Source organism: Actinia tenebrosa, unplaced genomic scaffold (assembly GCF_029948245.1).
Source record: "Actinia tenebrosa isolate PJP-AT-01 unplaced genomic scaffold, QUT_ActTen_1.0 PGA_scaffold0__85_contigs__length_37466705, whole genome shotgun sequence".
NCBI classification, from domain to species: domain Eukaryota; kingdom Metazoa; phylum Cnidaria; class Anthozoa; order Actiniaria; family Actiniidae; genus Actinia; species Actinia tenebrosa.
Genome location: NW_028292569.1, coordinates 37,022,014 through 37,039,204, shown reverse-complemented (window position 1 = coordinate 37,039,204; position 17,191 = coordinate 37,022,014). Strand labels below are relative to the sequence as shown.

At 36.4% G+C, this 17,191-nt stretch overlaps 1 protein-coding gene across 3 annotated transcripts; it reads right to left on the bottom strand.

Annotated features, from left to right (window-relative positions):
• Positions 1 to 3,030: 3,030 nt before the first annotated feature.
• LOC116299937 (uncharacterized) lies at positions 3,031 to 16,503 on the bottom strand. Of its 3 annotated transcripts, XM_031708660.2 has the most exons (3): positions 16,364 to 16,476; positions 13,326 to 13,477; positions 3,031 to 6,772 (listed from the first exon to the last, which is right to left on the bottom strand). In XM_031708660.2, exon 3 carries the CDS (start codon positions 6,565 to 6,567, stop codon positions 3,973 to 3,975), a length of 2,595 nt encoding a protein of 864 aa, XP_031564520.2. In that variant the 5' UTR covers positions 6,568 to 6,772; positions 13,326 to 13,477; positions 16,364 to 16,476; the 3' UTR covers positions 3,031 to 3,972. The 3 variants fall into 3 exon arrangements, with proteins under 3 accessions (XP_031564520.2, XP_031564522.2, XP_031564521.2); XM_031708662.2 differs by lacking the exon at positions 13,326 to 13,477 and having other exon boundaries at positions 16,364 to 16,503; XM_031708661.2 differs by lacking the exons at positions 13,326 to 13,477; positions 16,364 to 16,476 and adding an exon at positions 7,673 to 7,967.
• Positions 16,504 to 17,191: the final 688 nt, after the last annotated feature.

Sequence of the window (17,191 nt, the reverse complement as noted above, 5' to 3'; positions counted from 1 at the left end):
GACCATTTTTTTGAGCCTTAAATAAAGAAAGGGCATGAGAAAATAAGCTGGTTTTTTTTACTATAGGGCCCTACCTCATTGGGATTACTGCAGTTTTGATATTCTGTGAGCTCCGATATTTCAATGGCTTGTCGTGAAATTGCTTTTTCACTGCTTTTTCAGGTACCAACTGATTATTTTTGGTTGACGGCAGCAAAAAATCAAATTTCAGCATTCAAGTTGCAACTACCGAGAGCGCAGAATATTGAAATCCACAGTAAATTTTATGGTCCATCCCCCCTCCCCACCCCCTTTACATTTTTACCAGACCCTAAAGATAGCTTTCTTGTTCAAAAAATATGGTTGATTTCATATAAAAGACACATATTATTTTGTTCCAAGATTTTCAAGGCTCTATTTATAAATATAGATGACATTGTGGAGTTATTTCAAGGATCAAAATTCTTCTTCCAGGCAAGATTACCAATAAATATATTTTTTTGTAATATAAACTCACTACAGTTTTTAGCAGTTGTGATCACCATTCTTGCACACATTGATTGACACTAGAAATATAAACTTGCCAACCGTTGAACCAGCACCACATCAAGAATAGTTTGAAGATATTTTTTCATAGTTATTACAAAATAAAAAGTTCGAAGAGCCAATACTAGATGCAATAGGTGGAGAGTTGAAAATATCAAAACATTCGTAAGGTCATCGAGAGACGATGTTGTTCATGTAAACATGACATACTTGATAATAATGGCAACAAATGCTAAAACCAAAGTCATGTAAGCGGCAAATAGTTCGAAGTCGAATCTCTTGTCCTCAAAAGGCTCTGTTGAGTTCATTCCTGATAGCTATCTAAACGACATTTAGAATTCCCAAGCTCCTATTTGAAAAGATTCCTCTTCAAACATGCTGATATGTAATTGCATATTTAAGGACTTGACTGTATCCGCTCACACTTGATCAATCGCGAAATCGATTCATCGTTAAACAATTTCCAACCAAGAATGTTAATATTGAAAAGATGTCCAATATAACTTGCTTTAAGAATAGATTTTAACAGAATATCTGCTTCGGTATCTAATTATTACATGTCTATAGCTTCAATGGAGTGAATTTGACGGCACGAACCACTTTAAAACCTAAGGAAGGGAAGGGGGGGGGAGATACTGTTCCTTGCCACAGGTATCCCAAAGGTAATTAGTACGGTGGCCTATAAAGAACATGAAGCAAGTTAGACGAGTTGTTGCAAATAAGAAACGCAGTTGCTGCATGCTAGACGAGCTGCTGCGAATAAGAAAAGCAGTTGCTGCATGCTAGACGAGCTGCTTAAAAACGAATTGCTGCAAATGAATAAACAAGTTGCTGCAAATGACAAAAGAGTTGTTACAAATTAATAAGACACAAGTTGCTGCAAATAAGAAACGAGTTGCTGCAAATTAGAAACAAGCTGTTTCAAATAAGAAACTAGTTGAGATTCGCTTAACGTTTTCCTTCAACATTCAATTTGATTTAGTTGAGAATGATTGAAATTTAAAAACTGCCGGATATTCAATCCGTGCCAGTTAGTCTGACATTTTCTACTGAAGTGCCACAAAGAGAGTCGTCCACATTCTATGGCCGAGGACTATGGCCGAGGACTATGGCGAACAGAAACTACTGGGAAAAAGGGGCTGGGTACTTAATTGTGCGCGGAGACTGGTATTGCTAGCTCATATAAAAGAAACAATTGCAATTGCAATACAGTCATGTCGAAAATTGAAACCAAGTGGCTCTTGTTAGTAAACTTTTCCCAGGCTGCATTCCAAATCAGAAAAACAAAACTCAATTTTACCGATCGATATTATCGCTTATTTAACCGTTAATTCTGAATTGATGGGCAAAAAGGAATAGGTACAGTAACTCTTTCTAAAAAATATATCGACAAATTGATAATAATGAGCATTAAAAAAATATTATCTGGATACTATGGGGCTCGAACCCACCGACAGAAATTTTTAAAAAAAATCGACTCCACTTTGCCATACCCCCGAGACATCCGCAGAGCTGAGGCGTCGTATGGACTTCGGACCTGACGGCGATTAAATCCTTCTGCCCTTGGGTGTACGAATTACGCAAGAAAATGTTCTAGCCGAAGCATCAGGGGAGAGACCAGCCGGCCCCCAGACCATATCGGCTAATCCCTTGCATCTCTGCCACGCACGGAATCGGTTGAAAAAATACTGTTAAAAAGTCTAGTCTATTCGGTGCATTGTTTTCACGGCTATTGTTATGCTGATTCACCTGGAACCGTGGTCCAGTGGATAAAACATGGGCGTCAATAACATGACACAAGTCAAGTCCGGTTGAGCGAAATTAGTACCTGGATGGGTGACCAAAACATTATACCTACTTAACTTCTTTTTCAGATTTTTTTTGTTTTTGTTGTTGCTGTTGTTGTAACCTTCATTTAATTATACAATTCGTTTCAGTTGACAATCGGCACAATGCTTTTAAGATGCAGCAACTTATCTAACCGTTGAAGCAACTCGATCATTTTCTTATAGTGCCTGCAATGCAACTTGAGTCTAACATGCAGCAGTTGGGTCGTTTCTAAGTGTAGCACTAGATTCGTAATCGTCTAACTTGCTGCATTTATATATCCCTAATGGGCCATCGTCGCTAGCTTTCCCTGACCGCACTTTTAATTTGAAGCCGGAAAATTTAGTGCTTATCTTCCTTTCTAATATTTGCATCTATTTTTAAAAGGTATTCAAAGACCCAAGAATACTGAGCTGGAATGACTTGTGTTTTTTATTATTCCTCGTCAGGAACCGCACAGAGGTTAGTGTTGAGATTTTCAGTTTTACTTGAAGTCCACTGACAAAGCCAAAAACTTAAATGACCGATAATTCCTTTTGGTCTTCGAAAGATCTATTGCATACCTCTCTTTTTGCACATGCGCACTTAGTATTCCTCTTTTTTCCCTTCTAAATTGTTAAATAATGATATAATAATGTGTATCGGAAAACTCTTTTAATGTCAAGAAAAGAAAGACGATTCTAACCAGTATTTCTTTATTCTTTATTGAAATAATACAGAATGCTGTTTATCTGACAAGTTGTAATTTATGAAGAACAGTGAACTGAACTAATCTTGCTGATTATACACCGAATCAAAATATGGCGACCAATTTGAATAACTTTTGTTCCCGTGCATTGACTACCGACTGACAACCCTCTCATACATGTGAAAACACTTTTATGTTTCCACGTGAAAGCGAGGCTAGTCAGTCACTAGTCAGTGTCGAACAATAGTTATTCAAATTGGTCGCCATATTTGGATTCGGTGTATTACAGTATTTGCGCGATAATCTATGTACAGTTTAAAAATATCTTCGTTTACGGAATTGAAGCTCAGGTCTTATCCTACCCGCCCATTCAGCTTTTCTTGGTCTAGTTTTCCAACATAATATATGTCACCAAGTGTTTGATTCAAACAATGGCAAAAAATGCTAGTTGACCTTGACAAGAAAGTCAAGATCAATCAATAAGAGGCTTAGGAATAATTATATCATATGCATATTTACATGGTTTTACGAGCTATGCAATAAAATATATCTTTGATACAAGACGAAAATGTATTTTTACAGCAAAAAAGGCTGAGAGAACAAATTATTTTGCTGCTTAATTGTTTCCACTTTCCTTTTTTGTTTTTACTATTTTCTTTCAATAAGCATAAACTATCCTATATTTATATTCCTTAGTTTTTGGCTTTAAGTCTAGGTCTCTCATATAAAATATGATTAATGGAAGCTTATAATCCGTCTATACAAAATTTTTTATAATTTTGTTTCAAGGCGATGAGTCATCGATGTAAACCCTCATGCAACTTGTGTCGCAACGCTGTTGCGAGACAAGTTGCAGAGAAAATTGCTCCGTGTAATCACACCTTTTAGTTATTTAGAGTTCAAATTTATTCTTTCATGCGGCAACTTCACTTTTAACACTGTGATTCGTCGTCTTTTTTTGGACTAATCATAACATATTCATTCAGTTTTCCTGGTTCCCTCTCAGTTGTCCCCACCTTCATCACTGGTGCACTTCGTCTTGTTGCAAGAGAAGGACGAGTCTGTGAGACCGGTTGGCTTATTTTTGTACCACTTAAAGTCCAGGCCTTGGTCCTAAAGGTAGGCTCTAGTTGATCTTGTTCTTCTTTTTCTCCGTGGTAGAAGGGGTCGATGAACTGCGCCTGCGCCAATGAGCTGTCTTCTTCTTTCCTTTTGGATGATTTGATTGGATGGTTGGCGCGGTTTTCAACGGTTTGCCGAGGTAAACTTTTAATCCGCTTCCATAAGGACTTTCGTATCGAGGCAGATTTAATTCTCTTAAATTCTCCACTGTGATCGAATTCTTTTGGGACGTAGAATAAGGGCATGGAGGGGAACTTACGCATTCCTTTTTCCATAGTATTTGTTACTAGTTCTTCTTCAGTTTGCAAGCCATCGCTGGAATGATCATCTTCATTTTTGGAGTCCGTGAAGTACTGCGGAGGTAAATCAAACAAGACCTTGCCATCTAAACTATCAGCCGAATTTCTTTTTTCGCGAGTTCTTAAATCCTTTCTTTCTAATTCATTATCCGACAAAGTTATGTAGGCTAAATGGTCTTCGTCAAAGGCTGTTTTTGGGTGAGTTGCTGCCTTCCTGCGTACTACTTGTTCATGATAGGATTGTGGGAGTACTTTCTCGTTTTCGTCCTTTTTTATGTAGACAAAGTCAATTTTTAGGCCACTTTTTTCTTCTTCACTATCGCTTTTACTTTCTCTTTCTTTTGTTTTCTTTTTCTTTTGATCAGCTTGTCGTAGACATTCCGCAGCAAACGCATCAAGGGAAATGTCTTTGAATGTACCATTAGATTTTTTACTCTTGCTCTCCTGTGAATCCTTCGCTGTTGGTGGTTTAGGGGTGCGGTAACTCTTCATGGACCTTGGCTCTTTCATTTTAACAGCATCTTCAATTTCTTCCTTTATCCCAACAACTGGGTGGTTTTGTTTAGGAAATAGTTTTATATTTTCAGTCTGTTTTGTCTCGTTTGGAAAAGAACTATTGTCTTTTTTATCATAATATTTAGACTGTTGATTCCCCTGTTGACATTCACCTTCACCTTCATTTTGACTCGTTGACTCCAAAGAATAAACATGATTCCCTTCATTACCCATTTCCGATTCCAGATTAAGTTCTGGAGTCGTCGAAACCGCACACGTCTCCTCAGCCGATACACGTCCAATATTATTGTCACAGTTCATAGCATCCTTCGTTTTGCAACTCTCTGCCGTCCAATTACAACATAAATCTTCGGTTTCTGCTGATTTTCCATCGACGCTATCATAACTCTCTTCCAGTTCACTGTTCGTTTCATAATGTTTGGAGCTCCCTGAGCCAGCACTGCCGCTTGAAGATCCACACTTTTTTAAACGATACTCATTTTGTCGCACGCTTTGAGAACAATTGCAATCTATATCAACAGGTCTACCAAACACTGACCCCGTATATTTCAGCGACACTTTTCGACTTGCTCGCGTATTTGTAGCCTCGATTGACTCTCCTGTTTGAAATTCTTCGTCTGAACTCTTTCGGGAGCTGCGTCCGCCACAGCTTGAGACAAGTTCTTCCAAAGCATTTTGAAGTTCACGCATCTCTCTCGTCTCGTTTGATATCATTCGGTTGTCTCTTCTTAATGCAAGTATATCAGATAGGTCGTCACTCGAACTTGTAGATTCAAAGCTCCCTTGTCTTGAATCATGAAATCCCGCGGTTTTGTCAACCCACCTGTCAAGACGTGCTTTAACATCTCTAACAACCTTATCATGACTGCTTGATGTTTTTAACTTCTCATTGAGTCTATTAGCTCCATTAGAATCGATTTTAGCGCCCAATGTCTGAGCTCTCGCTCGATTGTTTGCTTTGCTTGAAGCTTGAGAGCTCCTTGAGTTGTTATGAATATTGTAATTAATGTCCACATCAGATGGGTAGCTTTCTACACTTCCTTCAGTATCTTGGCTGTTTGTTCTCGTTACACGACATTTTGAAGGAGTAGGTTTTGATTTTGACCTCAATGTCTCAGAGTTCTGAATTATTTCAATCAATGAACTCTCAGACTTGCTGCAACTTCTTCTTAAGGTTCCGGCACTTCCAACGGTATTTTTCTCTCTCTGTGGCCTACTCGTTTCATCTCTAGACGCTCGCCTCCGCCTTGGCTCCAAAAGAACTTCTTGCTGCAAATTCATCTTCTTTGCTTCCTCGGATGTTTTCCTACAGCTTTGATCGATTGTATGCAAGTAGTTTTCAGAATCAGGCATCACAACTGGAGTACTTCTTGATCTAACATGGACTGGTACTATCTTAGTCTGGCAGTTTTGACGATCGTTCATATCCGGCGGATTAGGCTTGTACATTGTTTGAGATACATCAGAGTTGCGGCGACTTCTCTTGCGTTCGCGTATAGATAGACTTGCCCGGTTGACCCATTTCTGCAATCCACCGTATAGATTCGACGAAATGGCTGGCATATTTTTCTCCTTGACTGAGGCTGCCATTTATGTCAAGAGTGAACAAACATTTATTTGTCAAGAGCACTGGAGTTCATGAAATTTGAATTTATTACTTGCTGCAATGAGTACACAAGTTCTCGCAAACTCTCGCACAAATTGCCCACAATTCTTGATTCCTTTTTCTTCTTCTTGGGGAATTTTCTTAGTAAATCATCTTTTCTATCTTCGCTTGGAATCAGCTTTCTTTATTCTACAATAATAAGGAATAAACGACAATTAACTCGGTGAGATTGCTACTTATTAGATATTTATTTAGTGTCAACAAGGATTAAAGCAATTAGGAAATATCGAGGTGTTCAGCGCTCAATATCTGTGTTTGTTAGAAGCGTGCATGTTATGCGCGATATATATTTATTATACTTAAACTCGTAATAAATTATGAAAAATCCGGCCTTGACTGGCGTGATGTCAGAACGTGATGCTAGATCTATTTTCTTCTGACGTAAGCTTCCAAAATTCCATTGTTCGAGATCAACCAGCTAAAACTATTAGATCATTGCTGAGTTATTAAGCTTCAAAATTAATCACGTCTTTTTTAACAGCGATTGGTTGGCTTCCTTACCAAAACCAAACAATTCAAGAAACGTTATCTTCGAAATATTTCTTCCTTTGTGACAAAAATAACACATGCAGCGAGTCACCAATCGTGTAGACTACCCAAAACTTAAACGCGTTGTTTTCATGGTTGAATATCAGTTAAGAATGATTTAAAACCCTACGCTTTTAAATGAAAGTAAGTCAAGGTCAGTGAGAGTGCTGGAGACGAAAACACTTAAAATATTACTCGAATGAAACTCAAAACGAAATAAAGAAAAAAACTAATTGTTTTTTTATTTTGTGAAGTGATAGTTTATGTTTGCCTCGGTCAGAATGAAGAGAAAAACAGGAGAAGCGTGTATGTACATTTCTTTAGACCGTGACAAAAATATGCGAAAACTTATAGTAGAAGACAATAAAGAGCCACGTTACCACTCATTCTGTAAGAAATTCAGAATTTCACAATAACTATTCAAGAGGAAGAAACAACGAACGAGAGGCCCTTCAACTCCTAATGAGTTTAAAATCATGAATGTTCTCGATATTTTCATACCTTGTAGACCATTTCAGCAGTAGAAATGAAAACAAACCACGACATTCACTTGTCTAAGGTCCACTACTTGTCTTGATTTCCTTGGTTACTTGTTTAGACTACCTTACAGCACACACACGAGATCTACCAGTAATTCATCCAGTCACGAGTGTAGATAAGGTACTGTACAGCTATTGTACCGAAAACCGTTATGGCCAGTGTCTATGATATCTGCATTATTGACACTAGTACTATAGTATTCATGTACTCAAATCTAACTCAAGTCTTGGAGAACATGACATTCAGTCGGTTCTACTCATCTAATAGAGTAGAATGCCGTGTTATATTTATAGTAGTGAATAGTTTTGAAGTTCGAAATGTTTAGCATTTCCGTTAGCCGGTGTTCTGTCATGTGAAGGATTGTTATTGGATATTTATTTCATCACGTACACTGTCTTGTTCCACTTTTTTGAACCTATTTCGTGGGCGTTGCTTTGGTTAACTCGATTTACTGCGTAACAATCATATGAGGGAGTATCACACTAACTCTATAGAGATAGATTAGTAAGGTGTTAGTCAGTTGTAAACTACGTTTGTTTGACGATCCTGTAAATCAGTGGGTTTCAAACAGAACTGCTTTTCATATTCGAAGCATTATGTAATAATCATATGAGTGAGTCGTATACATGCTAACATGCTGATACTTCGCGCTGCTATCTTTTTTCTACTTTGCAAAGTAGTACACTTTTTTGCATCTAAAGCACTGAACGAAACCGTAAACGTTAAACAAAAAGATAAGTGCAAACTAGTGTTTATACCACTATCCGTGAAAAAGGGAACAAATTTGTACGAGATTGTAAAAATTAGTGCAAAGTTTTGTAGATCTACTGAACTTAATAATTTGTACAAATATGTAAAATTTCTTGCAAAGTTTTTCACTGATATATGGTAAATACTCCACTTATTAACTCAGCAGAGAAGTGATTAATCTTATTTTGAAGTTTTTTTAAGTGATTTATGACTGATACGTAGGATGAATAGACTATATCGGAAAGGCGTCACTCGAACATCAGGAACTGAACTGAACAGGTACAAGTTTAAGTGAATTTGTTTTTAATCAGAAAAAATGGTAGCAGTTTTACAGGGAAGTCTTTTTTACAAGCTCAGTCTTTGTCTACTGTTGAATAGCTGGTCAGTAGTCAAGCTAACGATTTTCAAAACACTCAAGGAATGGTGTTACATCTAGTTTCACCAAATTCACCCCACGTGGTTTAGTACGTCGTCGGATAAATCACGATGACATAGCGATTAATCATTCAAGTGACATGAACGACATTATTAACGTCAGAAATTGAGAATTGTCAAGATTTTATTGCATGGTATAGTATTGCTCGTTTTGGTTAAGAATACTGTTCAGGCGATGAGGCGCCATTGTTTTTGTTTTCAAAAAAGTCTACCGATAATTATAATGCCATTTACAATTATGATGAAAAACACGACTCGTCTTCAACACTAGAGTAAGTTTGAAAGATAAAAAAAAAGGAGTAAAATAACTAATAAGATAAAAAGGTTAAGAATAAACTATGAATCGAAACAAGAAGACTACTCTAACGAAGTATAAACTTTACTAGGTAAGAGAAGTAACAAGCTGAGTCGTGTGTTGTGGAATAGAGATGCGGTGCGCAATGCAAAGAAAATGTTTCGGATCTATTGGAACCAAAGTTAAATTAAGTAGAATATCCATACATCTAACAAATCTCCCCGGCATTCGATCACTAATAATCATGATGAAGTGCAGAGAATGTTTAAAAAACTTTTTCGTTTGAAGCAGAATAATAATATCCGCCACCCGGTTAGCTCAGTTGGTAAGAGCGTCGGTCTGTTGTGCGGGAGGTCGTGGTTCAAGCCTCGGCCGGACCAACACTCAGGGTCTTAAAATAACTGAGGAGAAGGTGCTGCCTTTGTAATAATATCTGCAAATGGTTAGACCTTCAAGTCTTCTCGGACAAGGACTTTAAACCGTAGGCCCTGTCTTCTAACCCTTCCTAACCTACAGTAAAAATGGGGGACATAAAAGAACCACTGAGGACGTAAAAAGAAACCCTGGCAGTGACCACCCTCAGTGCCTACACTTCATACTAACCATCTCTCATGCTTGTAAATTGCAAAAAGCAATCTGTCATTCACAACTCCATGTAAAGCGCCTTTGATTATATCCACATATTAAAGGGCGCTATATAAATCATAAATCATAATCATAATATCAACTGACTGTTTAACTCTACGCCTGCATCTACCTAAGATTCTTAACTTGTGAACTAAGAAACTCCTTATATACAACCTGAGTAAACGTACACACCCACTCTAGAATGATTTTCACATGACCGTGAAAGAAAATAGACCATTTAGTTTGTAATAGTTGATAAAGAACAAAAGAAAATCATTGGTTTAGAGTCTACTACTAACTATTAGTTTGCCTATTCTTTCACGATCATATGAAAATCACTCTAGTACTAGAGGAGTATAAGGATCTCTTCGTATTACTGGCACATGTTTCCATGACAACACGGTATAATAGTAGTGACGTCCTATCTTACTTTCTATTCTTTTCTTTTTGTTATTTTGTTTTTGTTTGTTTTTGTTTGTTTTGTTTGTTTTGTTTGTTTTGTTTTGTTTTGCTCTCTTACTTTTGCTGTTTTTTATTTATTCATTCGTTCATCCTTCTTTTTAAATCTATTTCTCCTTCTGCATGCAACTTACTACCAGACAAACAATATTCAAAAATATGTATATATATTTTCCAAAAAACCTTTTCTTTGACGACAACGTGGATGACATTCACGAGTACACTCGAAAGCTGCTTGTTGTAGAAGTGGGTAAAGTAAGTGTTTTTAGGGCCCACAATTGCAAATTCAATCATATTCATGATATCTACTCCTACCCAGTCCTTCAAAAGGTGGATCACTCCGAGTATTGTTGCTTCTTATTTACCTTGATAACGTTCAAACAACAGCTAACTTTTAATTTAAGGATAGTGCGCATATCAGTGCTAGACTATATCCATATTTGTTAATCTATATTCACTTCAGAAAGGCATGGTTGCATAAGTCTTATTATACTCAAGGCGCACAGGTAGTTTATTTGAATTGTACGCGCATTCCTATGAAAGATAGAATATATAGCAAGTAATTTCTTGTGTCCTATGCTGTGCACTTTTCTGGGGTGATGTAGAAGTGATGTAGAAAACTTAAAATAGAAACATGAAGTCTGCCTAACAAAGATTTGTATTTATTTTACTCTATTAATATATATTATTCTAATAAGGTTTCTCTGGGGAGACATATGATGACAGTCCTAACAGTAGAAGATTAGCTTTTTAATGTAACCAGACCAAGAGGTAAATGTAAACAACAGGTTTTCGAGTGCTCGCACTAAACCCGTGAAACGAATACCTAATTTTTAGTACTAAATAGTGATAATCAAACAAAGGATTCTGTATGAAATAGTACTAATTAGTACTAAATATTGTTCACGGGTTTATTGGGTGCACTCTATCGTGTTGCGCGCATTGCTTTTACATATGTTTGCAAGATTAGAACATTACCGGCCTGACCCGATAACACTCAAGTATGATGAGGTTATAATTGAATCAATTACTAATAATATCAGGCAATTCCTCTCAGTACTAGTGTTTAGTATGATTGTTATGTGTGCTGAGAGACTTATGTTGAATCAGTGGACTTGTTCATATTCCTCTTTTACACCGGAGAAAAACTAACGGTCATAACATTTGTAACCGTACTTGTTGTATTCAAAACACCAACACAGTCCCAACTAGTAACCATTAGTCATTCTTATTCACTTGTGGTACTCAACACACCAACACAGTCCCATCTAGTAACCACTAGTCATTCTTATTCACTTGTTGTATTCAACACACCAACACAGTCCCATCTAGTAACCACTAGTCATTCTTATTCACTTGTTGTATTCAACACACCAACACAGTCCCAACTAATAACCACTAGTCGTTATCAGCTTTTAATATTCTTACACAAGTGAATATAATAAATCAGGCGCTCTCATTGGTTACAATTTACGTCTTATGCTGCTATATATAGCGCGCACGCGAACGCCTGTTTGTTGATTTGTCCCGCTTGCAGAGATAAATAACATTAAAAAAAACAACTCTCTCTCTCTCTCCATTATTTATTATATTCACTTGTGTTAAAAATACTCAAACAAATATTCCTTTTATTGACGTTATGTGACACGAAAAACTAACTTGTTACAGTGAAAATACGTAAAGTAGTAAAGAAGTGACGATTATAATGAAAACTAACACAATGCAGGCCTAAGGGTATTTCAAAGGAATTTAGCAATATAATGAAAAAACAATCGAAGTGTGTGCAGAACCCTTAAGAATTCCGCTATATAAATAAGCTCGAAGCGTGGGCAATTACTATACTCTGGTTCGCAATGACATCAAATGCTGTATTTACTTCTTTCACGACGACTCGATTAACTCTAACTAAAACTTATGAAATATCAGATTAAGAGCCAATTTTAATTTTGAACTCCAAAAACAATATAGCCCTTTATATTGTTTTTGTTTAGTAATATATGCAAAATAAGAATAAATTTATCTTCCTGCATGGCTAATCAAGGCAATATTGACAAGATGCCGAAGCTAATGTCGGCGCCATCATGGCGGGGACAGATTTTTACTTATCTGAAACACAGATACATAAGAATTCCACAAAATGAAAGTCATTTCCACAACTAAAGATGGTCTCCTTATTTTCAAATTTACTTAGTGATACGATATTTTTGAGGCACACTTGAAGATTATTGTCTCTTACGGTTCGCTAGGGAAAAATTCCGAAAAATGTCAAAATATGCTGTTCTTGCATATTTTTTTTTTGTGGTTTTACTCATAAATTCAAACTTGTGCATAACCTAACTATTCTTTTTCCAGATAAATGGCTAAATCATCAAAACTTTAAAAAATATTTAGAACTTTGCTCGCGATATATACTTTTCTATATTATCTTTTCAGGACTGATTCTAATGCTCGAAGTTTGGTAGTTTTGCCATTAAATATAGGAAGTTTACAAGGTAGTAATGCATAAGCAAGAGGTCTAATCTTTAAACTTATAGTTTATTATGTTAACTGTGTGAGTTTTGTTTGTAACTAACTGCACCATTCCATAGCGTGATAGAGAAAAAAGCTTTGTGATTGGAAAACAAAAGCTACAAAGTATATCAACAAGACCGCAAAGTGTTTAATCCTCTTCATATAAGATCAAGACAGGCAGGGGGGTGGGAGAAATCTTAAGAGACAGAATATCTGCAATCACTTTGATACACTTTGAACAAAAGTTGTGCTCAGCATAAAAGAGGTTGCATCTGTGATAGTGCGGATTATTAACTGCAACACGCAAAGATAATCTGTTTGGATCATAGACACAATTGATCGTAACACAACCACAACGGGATTTCATTTGCGTTAATTCGTGGGAAAATTATTCTTACTTAAAAATTTAAAAACCTCTAATTTTCTTCAATTTCCGCACGAATGAAAATCAAAGCCTGCAGATCGAAAATTCGCCGCAAAATGTTGCAAAAACTCATCAGTAAATCATTGATCATGAAATAAGATTACTCTACTTACCATAGTTTAATTTTGTTGATGTTCTTTGCTGAATTATCTATAGAATCCTCGTATTGTTTTGTTTCCTTAACTTTTTTCTCATCCTGCAAGTGTCCACATCGACTGAACCGATCCGATGTCAGATGTTAACACTGTTGTGATTTATGTAGGATCTATAAATATATTAATACGTCATATGTCATAAAGGGTACCTCTTAGCCTCGTTCCTATGTGCAAATCTGAAGTCTCTAATCCCTACGAAGTTGTTTATCAAACCAGAATTACTCTATACAATGCATTACTCATAGCTTAAATCGAAACTGATAACAAATTAAATAGTGATAAAGATTTTTTTTAGAAAATTTTAAAGACCTCAATCTCGCGCCTTGAAGGATTGTTGTGTTGTGTCTGTTCTCGTTCGTTGCGAGAATATTAATTGCATTCAATATCAAGGGCTTCAAACTCTTATTTGTCATTTTTTGAAATATTGAATTGTTAGTGTTTAAGGCAACTCCTAAATAAGACCTCAGTCTAGAGTCAATCATGAAAATCCCTAAAAATTAACTTAGAAATTCGTCTTCAACTCAATCTGAATATTTCAGATGGCTCTATATCATGCTTCATTGATTTAGCAGCGTATTCATCATGAATATCAATATATCATCTTCAGAGTTCTTTTGTCTTGGCAATAAGTTATGCCATATCGGTTGACACACGACCTTTTCAGAATAGCCCCAGGCTAAAATAGACTTCAAGATTCCAAAACTACGTTGAATTCTTTGTTACTGTTAGATCGCGCTTTTGATTTCAAAATCGCTAAATAGCGTCAAATCAAAGCAAAAAAAGCCATTGGTGTTATATAAGTTTTGACCATAAAATTGAATTATGGTTTACAGCCCAATCCCTGAAATCTTTGGTCGAAAAATTATTGGACACGCGTCTAAGGGGGATGATTTGACACAGCACACGTATTGCACGAAGTAACTTATTATTAGAAATTGCAGTCGGTCAGATAGTATGCAAGAGTGGCTATAACCTTCACGTTCTGTTTAAGCTTGAAGTCTAAGTGTGCACTGAAAAAAATTACGATTGGGATGCCTGTGTCTGTCGGGAACTTTTTTTTAGCAAATTCAGTGCCTCGGTAGTGTCCAATTAGTTCGTTTCTGTGTGTTTAGCTTGTCCTATGAACATACCCATAATGCATTGGTGTGTTATCTCTCATTCACCAGGCAAATAATAAACCATTTTATCAATCTTCAGAATGCGAAAATGTCGGTGTATAATACTTATAATGAGTGTTACACTGTCAACTTTTGGGGCGATAAGTATCCCCTTTCTGTCTAGAGTAGATAACAAAGACATTAAATCATTTGGGGTCAATTACTAGAGGCTAAAGCCCGACATGTTACAACTTGTAACTTCACTTGCACTATTCTTGAACTGTTATAACGCTATTTTTATCGTTTCATTGGTTTAAACTTCCTTCCATGAAACAGGAATCATATTTGAACTGCACTACTGCCATTCTTACTCTACTAAGTAACTGTTAGCTCTCGCTACTCAACTAACGTAGCCAGTCAAGACTATGTAGGATTAGGTAGACCCTCCATGTTAAGGGATAAAAAAAACGACTTGCTAAGCAAAACCATTTAGGATAAAGCTGCAGCGGAAATAAAGTCGTTTATGCGTCATTAAAAATAGTAACGTTTAGTTCAAGCGCACTGAAGTTACAGTATTGTTGTGCTAAACTAGCTCTGCTAAATTGGATGTTTTCTGTATAAATATTGATTTAAATAAACCATAATCATAATAACAATGAAATGAAACTAGTTTTTAATTTCCAAATCAATCATGCGAGTTAAAAAAAAAAAAAATTTTTGCCGTGTAGCATCCGCGTGAAACTTTTCTCGCAACGCTGTTGCACAACAGTCCCAGCTAAAAAATTCAACGTGTAATAAGGTCTCTATATTACAATTTATTCCTCGTATTAATTTGCTGTTGTCACTAAGTGGCAAGATTCTGATTCTTTATCTAACGGCTGTGTAGCTGTCTAACGACGTGGTGGTAAAGCTTGTCTCTGCATGTTCTTGCTGAGTAGAAGAATTCGTTCTAATCAACAGGAAGTTTAGATTTACGCTAGATACACATTGAGGTATCTTTTAGGTTCCAAGAAAGAGAGAGAGAGAAAGCGGGAATAAAATGGGAGAAAGGAAGGTATTAGTAATTTGAAATAAAGGAAAAATGAAATAAAATCTTGAGAAGTTTAAGAGGAAATGGCAAGGCCGAAGAGGAACCAAATAGAAGAGAAAATTGGACTAATAAGAAAAAAGAAAGTGTGCTTAGTCATGCAACAGCAATATGGAAAGCACAAAAAACAAACCCGACAAATGACAGCTAGACGAATATTTCATCAATGCTAGTGAGCAATATATTGCAATGAGCATCTACCGCATTGAGTTGTGGATTGATACATCAATCGTATCAGTTTTCTGATATTTAAGTCGCTGGCATTAAACATTCTCTAGTTACATCGTGCCATTACAAATCTCAAACCACGGATTCACGCATCATTGACAAACAACCAGAAACATATTAATATTTACTAATAACCTCTGCTAAGATCGATATATTTTAAATCTGTATGCGCAAAACGCGATCAGGTAGTTAAGAAAAGTTAAGGTCTTAGGCAATCATTATTGATAGTGTTATATTACTAACTGTGCATTCCTGCACAGTGGGTCATTTACTGCTCTGTTATTATCTTACAGCTACGAAACAAAACCCAAAAGAACTAAGCAAAACATACAAGTTTTAAGCTCCTAGTTTCTATAAACGATTCTTCTGCTAAAGTACATTTGTTGAGGGAGGCCTGAAGTGAATGTGCTTATGTAGTGTAACTTTAACGGCTTTAATAATGTCATTAACGCACGCTGCAGAAAACTGCAGAGTTTGATTGCATTCTATCAACCCGTGCTCTAACCACTCGATATACAAACCAACCCCAATATATCATATTATTTGTTCATTGTACAAATATATAACAGGTCTAGTAAGCTTACCTTGCAGTGAGACGGTCGTGATTTAGCTGTTTCCCTCGCTAAGAAATGTAATATTCGCTATCAGACTTTGGATTTATATGCGACCCAGGCGCGCTGGTCTGCTATTGGCTGACGATATCACTCAAGCATCTCGGATATTTCCAGTTGTTTTCATTTGATACTACAGACTGACATTCCATTGGACATTGGTTTGTCAGTAACCCGTGATAAGCCCTTTGCGTTCTTGACTGACGATCTTACAATATGCTGACATATTATAGTATTCTCGTCGTACGGTCTTGATTCAGCTGATTTTTGAAATCGTAAAAATAATGTTTTCTGTACTTTAAAGTTCAGGGAGTTTTTGATAAGGGATCCCAAAAATGCTTTATCACAAAGATTTGCATTATTTCCTTTATTAAAATAATAGAAAATACCGCTTATAAATCGCCACCAAATGGGGAAAAAATACATACTTCTTATACATTTACTATATGGGAAATCATCTAGTAAGCACGTGACACACCCAGTGAACACTTACAAGATAACAGTTACAATAGGCTTATATCTTTATTGACACGCAATTCCTGGTCAAAGTAAGTCCAGAGCGTCCAAGGAAAACCGATAGATTTTTTTTTTTAAACTTGGACACTCTGATTTTTTTTGGCTTCTGTTTCGGCTACAATTTTTTCTAATTTGTCTTGATTACCGAGTTTCCGATCGTGGGACAGTCCTGCAACTCTTTGGAGGATACGTGCACGACAGAATGGGATTAAAGGGTGTCCAGAATGAGGCCTATCACATGAGTGGTATTCAATACTGACATCAAAATGGCTTGACAAAAGCGCT

What these genes read in the sequence shown, in the direction of transcription:
- LOC116299937 (XM_031708662.2), bottom strand. Translation starts at nt 6,567, where the DNA reads ATGGCAGCCTCAGTCAAGGAGAAAAATATGCCAGCCATTTCGTCGAAT.